Here is a 20,013-nt window from a genome sequence, read left to right as displayed (position 1 = left end):
GTCAGATTTTGACAAAAGAAACTGACTAGAGATCTCACTTAACTACAGAAGGCAAGTATAAGAAAGGCTATTTCTCCTCCCAGAAGAATGAAATGGCGTCTAATCCTATCAGTATATATGTCAAGACATTGATTTTCTGTAATTGGCTATTTCTACTCTAAGGCCCTAGGGTTGGGATGGCCTCCTTGGGAACCCCACGGACAGCAACCTTGCTTTCAGCACCCTTAACTCGAGGGGCTGGATCGTCAACACTGTATTTCCCTATAAAAACACCCTCCCAAATATTTTTAATTTAGAAGATACAAGTAAACATAAATGTTGAAAAGATAAAAGGAAAATAAAATTAATTTGAAATCATGAGGTTTAGAAGAAAATGCTACTTTCTCTCTTAACGGGAAAAACAATACATTTGATCCATTCTTTTACCTCTTTGACTACAGTGTGCCAATGCTGGTGATTCTCGCACACCTCCATCCGCTCTTTGTGGAAAAACTGGCACTTTTCTGGAACTAGTAGAACATCACTTACAAATTCACCCACTGGAAAAGAGAAAGTTTTGTTATGAGCAAATCTGATCATGATTCAAGGCAGTAAGGACCCTCCTCACAGAAGATTATGAGAGTTATGTAGTTAGGTGTAAACAGGAGCAATCTCAAATATATATATAAGCTGATAGGCCTCTCTCATCTTCAAAGGTCAACTGGACGTTACAGGTCCAGGCAAGCAGCACAAGAGCTCAACATTCCGTTACAGTCGTGATGCTTGGGACTTTCCTCACTCTTCCCAGACTCTAATCCCTTACGGTCCAGTTGCAGGGCTATCACAACACAGAATAGGACCCTCCCACACCATTCCGTGATCTCAGACACACACAGATATTCCTCTGAGTTCACATGCATTCATATTCCTAGCCTCTTACTTCCCTATTTCTGCCGTTAGTTTTTTTTTTTTTTTCAAGATCTGTTTATTTTAGAGAGGATGGGGGAAGGGCAGAGGGAAAGGGAGGGAGAATCTCAAGCAGACTCTGCGCTCAGCACAGAGCCCGATCTCACAACCGAGATTATGACCTGAGTCAAAACCAAGAATTGGATGCTTAACCAACTGCACCACCCTGGCTCCCCAGCTCATGTTCTAATAACAAAATGCCAAGAAACTAAGGGTGTTCTTCGAAAATACGGATGAATCTTACTTTGGCCCTTTGTGTCCCTAAAGATACATAGCTCTAAGACAAAAGCATTGTAATTAGTGAATTATAACAAAGCACTGTAATAAGTGGATCAGGTAAAAGACTCCTCAACGAAGGGAACAGGTGCCTCTGCAATGGAAAACTCTGGCAGATGCTACTTTAACCAGGTGACCAGCCTAACATGAGGTTTGTCACTGACAATGACAAGCTGACATATTCGTGATGTGCTAAGAAGAAAATACCACTACACAGTCTTTCTGCCAAAAATATGTCATTTGATTCTAATCGTGATAAAACAATAAGACAAATTCAAATTTAGAGATATATTTAAACAAATGGCCTAACCTGAAAAAATGCCAAGTCATGAAAGATTTTTTTAAAAAGAAGGAATTAGGGAACTGTTGTAGGTCAAATGTAATGTTTCATCCTTTTTAAAGGAAAACTATAAAGGACATTATTTGGAGAGAAAATGTCCAAAGTATTGATTATTGTATTTGTAGTTATATAGGAGAACATCCCTGCTCTTAGGAGAAATAAGCTGAATATTTAGAAGTGAACTGTCATTATGTCCCAACTTACTTTCAAAGGGTATAACAACAACAAAAGGTATATAAGATGTGCGCGCGTGCGCGCGCGCACGCGCACACACACACACACACACACACACACACACACACACACACAGATAAGGCAAAATTGGAAAACCTCGGTAAAGAGTATAAAGGTATTCACTGTTATTTTTTTTCTATAGGTCTAAAACTTCAAAAATATGAAACTGGGGGGCGCCTGGGTGGCTCAGTCATGATCCCAGCGTTCTGGGATCGAGCCCCACATCAGGCTCCCCGCTCAGCGGGGGGGGGGGGGGGGGGCATGCTTCTCCCTCTCCTTCTGCTGTTCCCCCTGCTTGTGGGCTCTCTCTCACACATAAAATCTTAAAGAAAAATTTATAAAGCTGGGAGGGAAATACACATAGCTGCTCAAAAGACAGAATGTGATCTTTTAGAAATATACACTGAAGTATTTACAGGAAAAAAGATACTATCTTTGCTATGTTTCCAAATAATCAAGGGTAGGTGGGAGTGGGTCCACAGACAATGGGAGAGTGGCTCACAAACTGATGATCATTACATCATAAGTAATGATACTTATGCTCTTGTGCTGCTTACCTGGACCTGTAACGTCCATCATTAATGGTACATAAAGGTTAACAGTATTATTTTTCTCTATGTTTGGACATGTTCATAACTTCCATAAGAAAAAGCTAAAAATTCATCTATCACGGGGGCATCCAGCTGGTTCCATCAGTAAAGCATGTGTTGAGTCTTGATTTCAGGGTCATGAGTTCAAGGCCCATGTTGCATATAGAACTTACTTTAAAAAAAAAATTCATATATCACTGGATCATCACCCAGAGATTCTGATTCAGTAGATCTAATGTGGGACTCAGTAATTTTCACTGAACAAACATTCCAGGAGATTCTGATGCATCACCAATATGCTCCACACAGGGTCTCAGTGGAGGAAAACAAAGAGAGGGGGAAAGGTGCGTGCATAGCTCAGGAAGAGATGCAGTATAAAAGGGGCAGGAGAAAGGAGGCAGGCAGGCTAACCTCTGAGGTTTTTTTTCTTTTCTTTTCTTTTTTTAAAGAGGAAGTGTAATAGGAAAGTAATCTGGCCTGAGAAAGGTCTCAGGGCTTTGAACTAGTGGAAAGTCTGTGCAGACCCATTGCCCAGGTTCGTCATGGCAGCCTGGTCCTCCAGGACCGCTCGTCTCAGGCCTCAGACTCTGGGCACTACAGAAGTCAATCATTCCATGACCCATGACCTTTCACAAACGAAAGAAGTCCTTGATCTACTTGAAGGGAGAAGATGTGCTCTGACATTACAAGCCGGAGCAGTAAACACAGCCTCCCCACATCAAAACAGCCTTACACAGGGTAAAGACATTTCACACCATTATTAGCACAAGGGAATTTGGGGGCCAAATAGCTCCATTTGACACTAAAGCACGAACACAAAGTAGTAAGTTAGACATAGTGTTGCCTTGACACCCCAAAGGCTCTAAGGTGGTAGAACATGTACATAAACTTTTTCAATCAACTAGACACAATCAGTGCTTAAAAAACCCAAAATCCCCATGGGTAAATGAAGATTTGCCTCTATTGGGAGAAACAATCATGATACTCAACAAGTTAGAAATCACATAAACTATTGACATCCAACCACCAACTAACACTGTTTTAATGTGATCATCCTGTATTGACTAGGCAATTCTCATATTTAATCTATGACAAAAAGCAACAAAAGAGTATATTAAAAGGCAGTGTGCACAGGGTTAAATGCAGGGGTTCAATTTCAGCACCGTCATTACCAGCAGAGTGGTCTTAGGCAACTTAACCTTTCTGTGCCTCAATTTCCTTATCTTGTTATGAGGATGAAATGATATGATATATGGAACACACAAAAAGCTTAGAGCAGAACCTAGTGTACAGTAAGCAGCGCACAGCAGGTAAGTGCACTAGCTCTAATTACTGATGCTAATGTTGCTGAAGTATTGAGCTGAGCAGCTTCACCCAAACTATATATACAACTATCATTATCATACAGAAATCTGTAATTTGTAAAACCTCAATTTTATATGTACAATTGCAACACCGGAAAAAATTTTAGAACAGCAGTTTTATTACTAGATATACAGTCTATAGAAACAATAAACTGAGTTTTAAAAAAATACAATGGAATACTATGTATCAGGTTAAAAATGAATGAAATCTACTTATATCACACTTTAGACACACCCCAAAAAGATGTAAAGTAATAGTAAGTTGTAAATGGTCAAGTACAGAATGATACCATTTATGTACGCTTACAAACAGAAAAATAAATGATCTACAGATACACACATATATAGAAGTATAAAAACATGCATGAGACAGAGGGAAGGTGGAGGTGGGTGGGGGAAACAGGTGATGGGGATTAAAGAGTACAGTTATCATGATAAGTGTTGAGTAATGTATAGAATTATTGAATCACTAATACAGTATTATGTTAACTACACTGGAATTAAAATTTAAAAATTAGTAAAAAATAAAGAAGCTGCTGGAACTTGGGTTCTTTCCCGCCAGAAAACAAAACACATGCATGAGAATAACATGCCAACAAGAGGGCAGTGGTTAGCTTGAGAGCAAGGGAGGGAAGAAAGGAGGAAAAGGGAAGGAAGGATGGGGCTTTGGAACATTTAATACCTTTATGAAAAAATAACATGGAGATGAAGAAAACCTAGCAAAATGTTGAAGAACTTAAAACACGGTGATGAGTACTGAGTGACCATCATATTGTGTTATCTTTTCAGTATGCTTCAAATACTGTATTTCAGAATTAAATTTAAAATCAAAACTTTTAAAATGCCCGATTTAATAATTAACTCCATGCTACACCAATCCTTAGCTATTCCATGGCTGAATCAATCTGTCTGACCTCTGAAAACCAGAAGAGAATTAACACTACTGAATTTGACAAGAAACTAAAATGTAAAAATAAAAAAACAAAGAATACTCTTCGAGTCGACAACTGCAATTCTAACAACATACCGTAAGGAAATAATTAAGCAAGTAAACAAAGATATTTATTGCAGTGTTAATATCAAAAATTGGAACCAACCTAAATGCCCATCAATAGGGAATTAGTTAAATGATGTTAGCTATATACAATGGAATACCAAGGGATCACAGGAAATATAGTTTGTGTCTATATTTAACATGGAAAAACTTCCATAGTGATTAATTTTAAAAATCATTAAACAAATAGGGGCGCCTGAGTGGCTCAGTCGGTTAAGAATCTGACTCTTGATCTTAGCTCAGGTCTCAATCTCTGGGTTGTGAGTTCAAGCCCTGTGTTGTGGTCTCCACACTGGGCATGGAGCCTACTTAAAATTAAAAATAAAAATTATTTTTATAAACAAATAGAGCAAGAAACACACCCCATATCCCCACCCCTCCTCCTTCAGCCTGGTTAACTCCTTAAGGTCAAGTTTGTCTTTTATTCAAAGATACATAACTCCCTAAGAGTAGCACATAATAGATGTTCAAATGTCAACTTAAAAAAAAGAAAAAAGCAATAAACAGGTGAGCAACCGTAGTATGACCCCATTTAGAGGAAAAAAAATTTCATTTAAAAGCACACATACTTCCATATGTGTCCAAAGAAAAAAGTCTTATATACACACCAAAATGTTAATCATGGTGCAAAAACTGGAAATGATTATTTTTGCTTCCCCTACCTTTCTTCTATTGAAAATAAGCTTTTTGGGGCTGGGTGGGCGGCTCAGCCAGTTAAGCGTCTGCCTTCGGCTCAGGCCATGATCCTGGGATACCAGGATCGAGCCCTACCATCGGGCTCCCTGCTCAGCGGGGAACCTGCTTCTCCTTCTGCCCCTCCCCTCCAGTTGTGTGCTTGTTCCCTCAAATAAATAAATAAAATCTTAAAAAAAAAAAGAAAGAAAGATTTTTAAACAAGCAAACTAAAGAGGAACACATTTCAATCCCAACATCAGGTCTGTCATTTCACTGCTACTTTTTGACATTTGCTACATTCATCAGAAGCTTCTAAGAAAAAAAAAGAAAAAAAGAAAAAGAAAAACCAGACTTAGGCAGATCAGTATTACTCTGTTTTACAGAAGAACACTGAAAATGGTTTGGTCTCAGTTTAGAATTTTACCCAAGTTTATAACAATCCTCAATTTAATCATTTGGGCTGTAAAAGATAATGGCCATAATTTCCCAAGTCACTGGACACAGAAGGTTATATTGTTTTCACTGTTTAAGAAACTGATCAAGGAATATGGCAATTTAACAAAACCTAGTAACTTACAATTTCCTTTAAAGCTGCACTTATGATCTATCTCCAACCTCTACCCATGCCCTATGATTCTCTCTCTCTTTCATACCATCTCCCCCAAGCAGGGCCATGACAGCCATCAGGTTTTAGAGCTTTTCTAGAGGTGCTAAAATTCCTTTTAAAAATAACAAAGGTCGTGTACCCACTTGGGAAAGCCCTCAACACTGACACTCACACATATTTTTTAAAAACCTACTGCGAAAGTACTCTCCAGCTGCAGATAGAAGACCATGTCAGTTATGGGGCTCTGGAAGCTGTAACCAGGTGGGGGAAGAAAGCCTTCTGTAATGAGAAGGAGCCAAGAGAATCAACCTGACCACCGAACACAAATATCTGTGAGGTTTGGTGGACATCCCTAGCAGATATCTCAGAGGTAAACAGGGCTCTGAAGTTAAACACCCAGGATAATTCTCACGAGCATAAAAGCTCAAGGGCCCATGGGCCCACGCTGGGGACAGGGTGAACTGTTGATGGGCTGTTGTGAATTTCAAAGGCAGAAGATGAGTAGCTAATGCCTGCGATGGATCATGAGACCCCGAGGTGCAGGTGCTGAAGGTGACACCCCGAAATCTCTGAGAATGAGAACTGTCTTTGGCAGTCCTCACATCACAGTCACACTCTCTGTCCAGATCGCCATCCAAAAACAACCCAAAACAAAAACAGTCACGGGCTCTCAAAGCTCTCTTCTTTTAGTACAGGAGCCAGCCTACATAGAAATGTTAGAGATGACTAACTCCTTCCCCCCAAATCCCAGCAGTTTCGCTTCTTCACATATCACCAACCCCGCCCTACTTGGACCATCCTATCTACCTACCTACCTACCTATCATCTATGTACATTTTTAGAGATAAACAGGAGTCAGTGAGTAGTAGTAACCTAAGATATAACGTCATTTTGAGAAAGGAGAGACTGAACTGAAACAGCAGGTGAAAAGTCACACTGGTGGGTAGTTAAGCATCAAGAGAGGGCAGAGCTGAGTGACATGAACACAGATGTCCACAGGCAGCATGACACAGACTGGATGCAAGCACTACTAGCAACCCAAATTCATTCTCAAGCTGCCTTCCAAGCATGCTAACCAGGACATCCCTCTCTCCACTCAACCTAGCAAAAACGACGACAAACAAAACGAGAAAACGAGTGCCTGAGGACATAGGTAAGAACCCTGGGACACCCAACCCAAGTAATATGGGTGACCCAACCAACACAGACAGATCCTGTTTTCCCCCGTTCCCGTCTCCTCACCTCTGGCCTGCCTACCACCTATGCTTTGGGTTTGCTAGGCAGTAATTATCTTTTTTACTGTTATTTTTTTAAGTAAGCTCTACACCCAACATGGGGATCAAACTCACAACCCCGAGATCAAGAGTTGCATGCTTCAGAGACTGAGCCAGCCAGGCGCCCCATTAGCTAGTTATCTTCAAGGGGGTCTCAGGGCTAAAGCAAACCATACTTCTACCATCACTTTATTCCAACACGTGGTATTCATCTTAATATGTACAAAAAGACTTATTATGATTATTTCTGGTGAATAAAATGTACAGGACTTTCACTTTTTTCTGCATCCATGTTTGGTACAGTTTGTATGTTAAAAGAATTGTGTATGGTTGTGTATATACTACAAACCATTAAACTATGTACTTTAAAATGGGTGAATTATATAGAATGTGAATATACTACAAACCATTAAACTATGTACTTTAAAATGGGTGAATTATATAGAATGTGAATATACTACAAACCATTAAACTATGTACTTTAAAATGGGTGAATTATATAGAATGTGAATGATATCTCAACAAACTTGTTGAGCAGAGACTGACTGGGGAGCCTGGGTGGCTCAGCTGGTTGAGCATCCGACTCCTGATTTCAGCTCAGGTCACGATCTCAGGGTCGTGAGATCAAGCCCCACATCAGGCTCTGTGCTCAACGCGGAGCCCGATCCTCAGGATTCTCTCTCTTCCTCTGCCCCTTCCCGCCTCTTGCTTATACTCTCTCTCTTTCTCTCAAAAAAAAGCAAAGACTGATTATTTACAGGAGATACTGAGCAAATAAGTATACTGAGGATAATGGAATTGGAGGCATCAATATGAGCTGTTTCTAACATACACATGTAGCTATAGAAATATGGATTTATGTGTACATGCAGATGTATATATATGTGTATTTCTTAACTCTGTCTGCTGAGTGGGCCTAGAAGCAACAATATCTTAGTACAACAAATACACATAATGCCCAGACTTGGTTTCCAAATACCATTCTCCACTGAAAGAAACCAGGGCTTCCTGGAGAAATGGCAGACTCCAGGGGTAGAATTGGGAAAATCCAGGATCAGCCTGGATCCTCTTTTTGTCAAATCTGGACAATGAGTCCATAAGGAAATAAGCGAAATGCAGACACCACCTTAGCCAATTGAAAAAAGTTACCATGGGTAATAGAACAAACGGACATCCTGCAACGCCTAATATCATGCAACAAGAAGAACACATGTGTGGTGGTCTCCTCAAAAATGCATCAATCAAAAGAATCATAAGGGGTGCCTGCCTGGCTCAGTCTGACTCTTGATCTTAGGGTCATGAGTTCAACCCCCGCGTTGGGCATGGAGCCTACTTTAAAAAAAAAAAAAAAAAAAAAGGATCGTAAGACAAACCCAAATTGCAAGGCATTTCCGCAAAGTAATTTGTACTCTTTAAAAATGTCAAGGTTGGGGCGCCTGGGTGGCTCAGTCGTTAAGCATCTGCCTTCGGCTCAGGTCATGATCCCAGAGTCTGGGGATCAAGCCCCACATCCGGTTCCCTGCTTGGCTGGGAAGCCTGCTTCTCCCTCTCCCGCTCCCCCTGTTTGTGTTCCCTCTCTCGCTGTGTCTCTCTCTGTCAAATAAATAAATGAAATCTTAAAAAAATAATAAAAATGTCAAGGTCATGAAAGACAAGGAGAGACTAAATACAATGTGTGATCTTGAATTAGGTCCTGGCATTATTGGATAAAAGATGAAACTTGAATAGGGTCTGCAGATTAGATTCAGACCAATGATAATTTCCTGATTTTGATGATGTGGTTATATAGGAGAATGTCCTTGGTTCTAGAAAATCTACACTGAAGTACTAAAAGATAAAAAGACACCAAATTTTTTTTTAAGATTTTATTTATTTATTTGACAGAGAGACACACAGCGAGAGAGGGAACACAAGCAGAGGGACTGGGAGAGGGAGAAGCAGGCTTCCCGCCGAGCAGGGAGCCCGAGGCGGGGCTTGATCCCAGGACCCCAGGACCACGACCCGACCCAAAGGCAGATGCCGAACAACTGAGCCACCCAGTCGCCCCAAAAGACACCAACTTAAATGACTCAAACGCAAAATCCCAGCAATGGAGGGCGAGGGTTGAGGGCGTTGGGGGAGCGAATACAGTTAATTTTACCATATTGGTCATATGGTAACAGTTGGAAAATCTGAAATCTGAGGAAAGAGTATACGGGAACTCTTTGTACAATTTTTCTAACCATTTTGTAAACTTGAAATTATTTTTAAATTATTCTTAATTTTAAAAGGCAAAAGCAACTCTAAAAGACTATCACCAAAATGCTTTCTAAGAATATGGAGAAAAGAAAGTGGTGCTAATTATTAACCAAGGTCAGTTCTACCTGGATGCTCTAAGGGGAGATGGGATGGGGACAGCAGAGAGACATTAAAATCTACTTAAGGGGAACCTAGGTGGCTCAGTTGGTGAAGCGTCTGCCTTCGACTCAGGTCATGATCCCAGGGTCCTGGGATCTCTGCTCAGCGGGGAGTCTGCTTTTCCCTCTCCCTCTGCCCCCACCCCTGCTTGTGCTCTCTCTCGCTCTGGCTCTCTCTCTCAAATAAATAAAAATCTTAAAAAATAATTAACGAAATCTACCTTAAATGATGACAAGGAAGAACTGGCAGTATTTCTGCCCTGCTACCTCCCTTAAACTCCAGTCACCTGGTCCCTTACTAGCTTAGCCTCAGGCAACTGTATATATTTTAGAACACCAGTGGATGGCTCTACTTACTGGCTAAGAAGTTGTCAAAATGGATAGTGGTGTAAACACAAAAAAATTGTCTGAATTAAACATCAAAGACCATATAATACTTTATTCAGTGACCACATGCAAAGAAAGTATTGAATAGTTGATGTTCAAACGGTCTTTCATGCATTTAACTAACAGTATCATTTCACTGGTTCTTTTTTTTTTACTAAAGATTTTATTTATTTATCGGACAGAGAGACACTGTGAGAGAGGGAACACAAGCAGGGGGAGTGGGAGAGGGAGATGCAGGCTTCCCGCTGAGCAGGGAGCCCGATGTGGGGCTCGATCCCAGGACCCTGGGATCATGACCTGAGCCGAAGGCAGATGCTTAACAACTGAGCCACCCAGGCGCCCCCCACTGTTTGGTTCTTAAGACTGAAAAATTCAAACTACATTCAACATACGGGATCCTGGGATCGAGTCCCGCATCGGGCTCCCTGCTCCTTGGGAGCCTGCTTCTCCCTCTGTTTCTCTCTCTCTCCCTCTGTCTCTCATGAATAAATAAATAAAATCTTTAAAAAAAAAAAAAACATATTGGAAAATAAAGCGGAGAATGACTTGTTGTGTACCAGCCACAGTAAGCAGTCTTGTCATAACTATTATTAAAACGGGCGTCCTGTTCTAGACACTGTCACTGTACGAGAGGACAAAGAGGGCTAGAGCAGGGTCCCTGGTTTCACAGTGTTTACAGAAAAGTTGGAGAAAGATACAGAAACAGATCATTACTGTACAGGGTGACAGATGCAATGGCAGCAATGGCAGAATTTCAGAAATCTGCCTATCTGGATAGAAAATGTAACAAGGAGGAAAAGTTTTCTTTAAAGGAGGCAGCCCCTCACCTAGGTGGCTCAGTTGAGCGTCCAACTCTTGATTTCCGCTCAGGTCATGATCCTGGCATCATGAGATCAAGCTCCCCCATTGGGTTCTGTGCTTGGGGTGGGAGGCAGAGTCTGCTTGAGATTCTCTTCCTCTGCCCCTCCCCGTACCCACCCCACCCCTGTACTGGCTCATGCCTCTCTCACAAATAAATAAATCTTTTAAAAATAAAATAAGGGAGGCAGCCCCTGAAGTAAGCCTTGAAGGGAGAACTTCCCAAGCAAAGGAAGTAGAGGAAAAGCATTCCAACAATGAGAGCTCGATGGTGTGTGGCCAGGAGCCACGAGATGCCCACAGTGACGAGGGGCGGTGCACAGAGCAGGGCATGACAGACAACCGGGAAGGCCTGAGCAAGGGCCACATTATGGAGTTTTTAACCTAAACTAGGGAGCTTAATTCAACCTATCTTTCAGGTGAAGAAGAGCTACTAAAGGCTTTTACATGCAGGAAAAATAATTCAATCTTCATTTGAGGTCAGAGGGCAACAGACTAGACAACAGAACGGAGAAGCACCCAAGGAGGCCACTGTTACCGTCCGGGCAGGAAAGGGCAAACGGGCAGGGACCAGAGCAGCAGGAATCCAATGGGAGGAAAAGGATATAAGCCAGACATTCCCAACTTCCGAGTCACAGCACCCTTGAGTGTCTCAGTAATATTTTCATAGCACTACCAAGCCAAAAGAATAGCCAAAAGCTAGGTAGTTAGGTCTAACTACTTAGTAAGTCCTCGTGTCTTAACCCCTTAGTGCTTGTTGGGCACTGCACAAAGCCTCCAACATTGCAATCGACTGAACACCATCACCCTTTCTTCTCCTCCTCCAGTTATGTTGGCGTGACGCTGGCTCTTTAACCCGGGAACCACTAAGATATCAGTCCGGGAATATAGGAGGTCACTGAAAGGAATGGAGCCAAAGGATATTGAAACTGTGAATACCTCCAGCTAGTAATTCCTGGGATGTCTGAGAGATGTCTCCTTTGAAAATCAAAAATATCCCACAATGCTCATGGCCTGAGTTTGCTCCAATGCCCCGGGGAGGCTCGGTGCGCAGTTTGGGAACCATGCAGAGAAGCCATTCTGAAGAGGTACGAATCAGGCTTGAAAACTGACTGCATGTGGGGAGATAAAGGTCTCCCAGATCTCCAGATCAGAGTTCTGGGTGAGGAGTGGAGCCATGACAAAGAGCCTGTAGGAGGGGGGCAGACCAGGCTGCAAAGTCTTCGGGGGAAACAATGCGAAGGGAAAAATGACTGCAAGTACTTTCTACCTAGTCTACAATCACTCAAAAATACTCTTGCTTCATTTAGTTCACGGATTTTATAGAGAGTGAATGAAACCTCATACCCGGAGATTTCTGCGAGCCAAATGGAATGGGAGAACATCCTTAAACCACACCAAAGGTTTCCAGGTCTCACACTACGAATGCATGATGCTCCATTTTAAAGTAAATGGTGGTAAGCATCTGCACAGTCTCTCTTTTCCCCCTACTGAATACTTTAAACAGTAATTCTACATATTTTAACCACTGTTTATTTAGGTGCTGACTCTTCCTGTTATTTTGATACCGAGAATGAGAAAAGCAACTTATTCCACTTTAGGAAAGGTTTTAATGAAGGGAGGAAGTAGAGCGAGTTAAATTAATGGTTAAAATTAAATACATCTACAAACTACCCAAAATGCCTATGTTGATGCTATATCTATGTTAATCCTATCATGGATCATCAAAAATCAAATTATTTTGATCTTTTAAGCTTCTACGACCACGTCTGTTCCTGAATCACCCAGACTACACATAACGTGAGTATACGGATGTCTCAGTGATACGTAGTTGGGATGATGAATGCATTAAGTAGATGAGCGTTTGAAGCAACAACTGTTTCTGGGTAATAAAAACTCCTTGCTCAGTGTTAATCAAGTTAGCTTTATTAACACCAACCACAGGCTCAGAAAGCCCGGTAGCCATCGTGGGCCCTTCAGCACGGCAGGCAGCACAGGGCCTAGCCCTGGCCTCCCTTACCGTGTGCTCAGGCAGCTGAGTCACTTCTCCCGAAAACTCCCATGAGTCTGGTCTCGCTAGCAATACAGGATCTCAGTACCTTGCCAAATGTGTATAGGATGAAGTAAGAGGAACAGAAGACTCCATTCCTTAGGCTGCTCAGTATAACTCACTACTACGACTATAAAACGGGAATTTCAAACGTCAATGTGAGACAAAGCTGGGCTGCTCTCAGGGCGGCACTCTGACTCACGCCATGCAAAAAGCTCATCCTTAAAAGACAAAGGATGCCCACGATGGGAGAGGTCATGACCTTCAAAGAGAAGTCAACCATCGACCCTAGAAAGCAGGAAATACTCAAAAAAGAAGTACCACAATACATTCCTGCAGCCGTCGGCTTCTTAACTAATGTTGAGGCCAGAGAAAATGAAATTTAAAAATGAGCAACCTCCACTTCCTAGAGGTTCCTGTAACCAAGAGCACCTCCGAGACACTCACCAAGACACTTGAAAGGTATCACGATGTGTGTCTTGCACTGCTTTTTGTCCCTCCGGCACCAATTGTCGACACTGACAGGCTCGTTTGCTTCCATCACGTTTGTGATCTGTAGCTCTGGATACATCTGCAAAGAAAAGAAAACACACGCACAATAAATGGACTTTATCCATAATAAATGGACATTCATTTGCAAGTAAGGATGCCTCATGTCAGTGTCATCATTATGCTCTATAAATCTCAACTTCACTCTGCTACTCCTGGTTCTAACTGAACTCATCGAGTAAAAACATACTGTAACTATTAGTTTTCTTTTGACAGGTAGATTTTTGACCACTTCTAATGCATTCTCTTAAAAAAAAAAAAGTGGGGAGGAGGAATCTTTATTTAAGGACCTAACAAAAGCAGCAAGCTCTCAAGCCCAAAATAAATCCATTCAGTATCATGTCCACTTGTACGGTGCATGGAAATAGCTGAGAAGAAAAACCTTAAAAGGCAAGTCCATGGAAAATGTCTGCTGATGAAATTAGAGAGTAATACTTTAACCCTGGCCCTCTACACTAATCTTGGTAAGAAGTTAAAGCATCTCATATCCCTTTCTAGGTCACGTTTTGACCCAAAAGGTAAGTTGAGTCAGACCTGAGATTATCATTCACAATACTGGTAGCTTTCTATCTGCAAGTCGAAAGCCAAGAGCACCAGGCTTTACTAACATGCACATGACATGTTTGGCTTCACATCCTCCCATAGTAAGTGGGAAGCCAAGGGAACCAGGCTCTACTCGTACAGTTTCCATACAAGTTTACATACCCGTTTACAAGTACGGTTCTGCACTGTTCCCTCCTGAAAGAACCAAGAGCTCGCAGCGCACACAGGCAAAGCCTCTGACAAGTCTCAGTCATGTCATATATAGTTAGAAATAAAGGCCCGGTGCTCTGTCATTAGCAACTTGGTCTTCTAAGGTAACGAGGTTCAAGCCTGACCCAGAAAAAAAGCCATTTCCACATTCTGGCAACACTCTTACCTCCTGACAGTACTGAAGAACTTCTTCTTTTGTTCCAAAGCAGCTCTTAGTGCCTGTTGGGTCCGGTTCCCATTTCCCAGTCTGAATGTTTACATGCATATTTAACTTCCCACAAAACATTGCAATTTGAGGCTCAGCGACAGCAAATCCTGTTCCAGCATTGGCTGCAAGAGCCTACCGAAGGGGGAGAAAAAAATCCACGTTTACTCCAAAAAAGCCGGCAGAAAGGCACAGTCATCCAATGGTTTGTAACAGAACTGATCTTTTAAAACTTCATTATTTATTATTTTAATCTTCATAAACAAATCCTTTTCCCAGGAGTTAGGCCAGAAAAAACAATGACCATTGGACTTCAATGATCAAAGCGAAAGGTCAATGGAAAATCTAACCCCCACTCCCCACCTGGATACTTCTGACTTGGGAGCCTGTAATCCAACTGTGATCTGCTCTAATACAAGCACATCTACTTCCCATCCCTTACTGTAGTAAGCCACAAAAGTACAGAATGGCTAAAGTTCCAGTGATTCACTCACACAAAATTTTGTTGAGCAGCTACTAGTTTGCAAAGCAACATGCTAAATGCCTAGGTCACAAAAGTGAGCCAAAAGTTATGGTCCCTGCTCTCATGGGGCTTACAGTCTAGCCCAAGAGTCCATACTCACACATAAGAAAGTGTGATCACATCCCTAGATGTCCTATGAAGGAAAAGAACCCAGGGCTGAAGGAGCGGACAGGAAGGGAATTTAACTTAGGCTTGGGTTCAGGGGTGGTCAGGGAAGCCTCCTGAGGAGCAGTACTTGTGAGGTTCCCATGTGGATGGAGAGAATGCAGACAGAGAGGCAGAGAGCAGTAGGAGAAGGGTGGAGAGGCATGCAGGGACAAGCGTACACAGTGCGTGGACCAAGAAAGGACATCTGTCTTATCACTGAGGTGCTGGGAGGTTTTAAGCACAAAGTTAGTATTTTCAAAATGCAGCTGTGATACTTTTTTCTGGTTGCAGGATGGCAAAGAGACTGAAGGGGAACAAGTGTATAGAGGGGATGGCTCAGGAACCTGGAGTTGCAGACTCAGGGGGAGAGCGAGGGAGGGAGGATGGAACCTTGGACTAAGGCGGTACGGCGGAGAAACAGATTTGAGAGATCAGAGAACACACCTGGCAAGACTTGGTGACAGATTAGTTAAGAAGATGTCAAGCATGGCTTGCACCCCTCAATGAGGGATGGTATCATTCATGGAAGCGGAACACTAAAAGGGATTTCATGAACAATTTTATCTTGTATTAGATAAAAATAATCAATGATTCCATTGCCTTTCTTTGGTTAGTATCCTCTTCTTTGTGAAAAGATCATAGCCACTAACAGATCACAAATTACAGGTGAGAAAGAACATCTAGGCATTATGACAGTTAAGGCTCCTACAAAGTCTCACGTTCTAGAAAAAACACAGGCATCCCAGCATCTAGAAATATGCCAATATCGATGGCTGCATCCACAATGGAGTTCTGCGGTCTCCCCTAATGTAAAAGTTCTTTCAAAATAAAAATCAAACCGTTTTTTAAAATGTTAAAAACTTGGCGGATAGGGTTAAAGATTGTACGGTCTATCATGTTGCTCTTTTTAAAAAGAGCAATTAACATAAAATGGTTTTCCAATTAAGAGAAAGGGTAACTCTGACTTTTATAATATATGGAAAATATGTGCTTTCTAAGCAACTCTCATCTATTTGTGCTGATGGACGACACAGACATTAATGGTCCTTCCAATCAGGAGACTACATTTGATTCTGAAATACATTATGACCTTTCTCCAGGCAAAATTTGCCATCCTCCACACATTTTGCTTAGGAGCTTATTAAAATAAGCTTGCTTTTTACCAGTACAAGAGAAGAAAGCACAGACACTTGTTGGATGGCTGGGAGAAAGCTAATTTGGGTTGAAAATATTGCCAAGATCAATCAGGGTTGAAAAACACCTCAATTAAATCCAACGAAGAGAACAATTAGCAACTTTATCAACTAGAATTGATTGTAGCCCTACTGTGACGATTAATCATTTATTAAAGTAGAAGGCAGATCCTAGACCTTCCATGTAACTGCATAATATAAAGCTACAGGCTGATAAGAAAAAGAAAGAACAGGGGCACCTGGCTGGCTCAGCCAGTAGAGCACACGACTCTTGATCTCAGGGTTGTAAGTTCAGGCCCCACGCTGGGTGTGGATGTTACTTAAAAATAAAATCTTTAGGAAAAAGAAAAAGAACATTTAAGGATATCTGTGGAAAGGAACACGCACTTATTTATAGGCAATACTCTAATGGTATATTAATTCAAACCAACTATTAAAAGGAGTAAGGACGCCCAAGGCAGACGTGTTTAATTCTCAACACTGAGTTCAATATGTGTACCAAAATGCCTCTTCTATTGGCCATTCTTTTTTTGAGAGCCATATCTAAGGATTATGGCTAGAATGCTGGATTACGATATGGAGGAAAATGGGTATACATAAATGGGTTAATACCGAGACAAAGGCCAAGAAACCCCAGGGACACTTTTAACTACCGAAACCTACTGTTTCCCTAAGTTCTTTCCTTCCTACTTCAAAAGCCCAGACAGAAATAGAGAAAATCGAGAAAGAGATGATAAATATATAAGCAAGAAAGCCAAAGCAATAGGTCAAAGGAGAGTGTTTCCTAAACCTGCTATAATTAAACCACCACAGGTAAATCTAAAAGTTGTGGGGCAATAATTCCTAAATTCTATGACTTCGTATATCTTATTTATTTTTAAGATTTTTTTAGAGGGGGAGGGGCAGAGGGAGAGAGAGAATCTTAAGCAGGCTCCCCAACCAGCGCAGAGCCTGACGCCGGGCTCTATCTCATGACCCTGAGATGGTGACCTGAGCCGAAATCAAGAGTCTGATGCTCAACTGAGCCACCCAGGCGCCCCTTTAAGATTTTAAGTAATCTCTACCCCCAACGTGGGGCTCGAACCCACAACCCCGAGATCAAGAGTCGCACACTCCACTGACTGAGCCTGCCAGGAGCCTCTGGCCTTGTATATTTTAACATTAAAAGCAGCTATTAAACAAACAAAATTTCGAGTGTGGTAGAAGTACTGGGGGGCGGGAGGGGGGGAGAACAGGACATTAACCTCTTAAACTCTAAACATGAAATCAGGTAAGAAACAGTGTCAATTCGTTACATGAGCTCACCCGAGCCACAGACGTGGAGTGGTCAAAAGTGTGCAGGCAGCCACTTATCAGCACCAAAGATTATGTTCCACATGTTACTCATTATGGTTGTTGGCTAAAAGACCACAAGAGTTCCAACTGTATAAATGTTCAGTTTACGGGTCAACCACTAAGGTCAATACATCAGTGATGAGTGCATTTGATCTTTGTGCTGAGATGGTCAGCATCGCCTTCCCTAAAGAGAGTCTAAAATACCAGAGGTTAAAGCAACAGGAAGCAGCAGCTAAGCAGAAGCAGCCCCTCACATCAGTTACCACCAAGAAAGAGGAGAGTAACTGGAATCATTCCAGACAGCTAATATGCTGCAGTGATTCACTTCTGAGTTCAGAAAGATTAATCCTTGTGGTCATAAGAGACTCTCAAGAAGGTATCATCTGAAATATAAAAAGCCTCTGTGGACCATGTCTAGGAATCAACTAATCAAACATATCCCAACCTTACCTAGAGTATAATAGGATCGGTTTTGTTCTGTGATGTTTGTGCTTCTTTCCTCTGAAAATGCTCTTATTTAATGTGCGTCCATTTTCTTAAGCACACACTGTGCCTGGATCCATTACATCAATGTATAAATCAATCTGTTTCCTAATCTAACATGTTACAAATGGGATTTCACTGCCAAGTCAGCATTTCTGATATCCTGTGAACCTGGAATCCTCTACGAAAGAAAATTAATGCCCCATGCTTTGGCACTTAAGCCGGTCCTTGTGATCTATGCATATTGCAGCACTTTTAAGGCTTTGAAAACAAATTGCATCAATTGCTTCCCAGCTCAGCGCTTCCATTTTACTTAATAATTCATTCTTAATAAGAAATTCCATTTTATTAATTTGGCTCAGCGAAAAGAGTTTAGCTTTACAAGGACAGAAACTCAACTTGGTAAAAAGTGCTTCTAGTAACTTGGTTGAAAACCTGATATGGCTTAAAGCAATAAATAAATATAAGTAAATCTAAATCTGAGCCTAATTTAAATGAGGGCCTTTAATTATCATCTCAAGAGATGCAGCTCCTGGGCCCACCTCAGTCCCACCAGCCTTCACAAAGCGGCTCAGGACCAATGCAGCGTTCTCAGTCCAAAGCGGAAATGTAAGCCCAGTATTTCCTTCCCCACTGAAACGATCATCTCAGGAGCTAATCTGGCTCCAGGGTTTGGGAAAGTGCCTGCTGTGGAGGGAGCATCTTCTGAAGAGGACAGTTTTATCCCCTTACTGAGTGAATCACGTTTCCTCGGATGGGAAGGTGCTGCATTATAGGCAGGCAAGTGTTCCAGCTTCGCCCTGGGAAGGCCAGTTAACACAGTCCCAGTATGAATAAATACAGAACAAAGCACGCCTCTGTAGCATCTAGTTACCACCTGCATGGTAGTGATAGCAAAAGACACAGCATTCATAATCAAAGACCTTCGATTTGAAAGAAAAAGTCAGAAAAGGACAGTCTATTAATGGGTGCCAAGATTCTATATAATCATTCCTGTTTGTTCAAGTTCTGCCTGGCAGGTCATGATTCGTAGGTTAAAATGACTTAAATCTGTGTTCACCAACCCCCACCTGAGATTTACTTAATTGAGCAAAGTTTTAAAAAGCCATCATTTCAAGGTATCTCTCCAAGGTAGTTATGGACTACAAAAGGGAAGAAAAATTACTGCACAGTGGGCATACTATCACTTCCCTCACCAGCAGTAAGCGGCCTAAGAGAACCTCGATGAGAAAGACAGAGGGGCTCCCCCATTTCAGAAGACCAAGGAGAAGTAAATGCAACAAGTAAATGCAACACCAGAGCCAAGACAGGACGCTGGGGCAGGAAAACGACGTCAGTGAGAAAACTGGAGTAATTATGTGGATAGGGTCTGAGTCAGTTAATAATTGTGTACTGGTGTTAATTTCCCAGTTTTGACAATTGCACCGAGGCTATGTCAGATGTGGAGATCAGGGAAAGCCCGGAAAGGGCATAGGGGAACTCTGGAGAATTTCTGCAACTTTGAAACCGTGCAGCCACGGTCAAAATTCAGGTGGGTGATGAACATGATTTAAAAAAAACCCAAACCACTTTATTTTGAACTAACTCTAGAGTTTTTTTTTCAATCTGTCACAAAGAGAAGACACATGTTCAGGTCGGGCCACTATCAAGTTATAATCAGAGTAGGCCAATACCTGAAAAACATACTATTTATTCTGAACACACGAGCATACATCCTAACGCAGTAAAACCCCGCGTGTGCAGATAGTAAATTCTCTCCAGTGGGAACACTATTA

At 41.7% G+C, this 20,013-nt stretch overlaps 1 protein-coding gene across 4 annotated transcripts in view; it reads right to left on the bottom strand.

Annotated features, from left to right (window-relative positions):
* The window catches only part of APLP2 (amyloid beta precursor like protein 2), an 85,736-nt gene that overhangs the window by 23,842 nt on the left and 41,881 nt on the right, over positions 1–20,013 (bottom strand). For all 4 annotated transcript variants that reach the window (XM_027579347.2, XM_027579348.2, XM_027579349.2 and 1 more), the window contains exons 2-4: positions 14,519–14,692; positions 13,498–13,621; positions 427–539 (exon numbers count right to left, since the gene is read on the bottom strand). In XM_027579347.2, coding sequence (XP_027435148.1) covers positions 427–539; positions 13,498–13,621; positions 14,519–14,692 — 411 coding nt within the window. The remainder of the gene's footprint in view (positions 1–426; positions 540–13,497; positions 13,622–14,518; positions 14,693–20,013) is intronic.

The sequence above is a fragment of the Zalophus californianus genome, chromosome 11 (genome assembly GCF_009762305.2).
Source record: "Zalophus californianus isolate mZalCal1 chromosome 11, mZalCal1.pri.v2, whole genome shotgun sequence".
Classification (NCBI taxonomy): Eukaryota; Metazoa; Chordata; class Mammalia; order Carnivora; family Otariidae; genus Zalophus; species Zalophus californianus.
The sequence above is the reverse complement of the archived record's forward strand: the minus strand, read 5'-3'. Positions and strand labels throughout refer to the sequence as shown.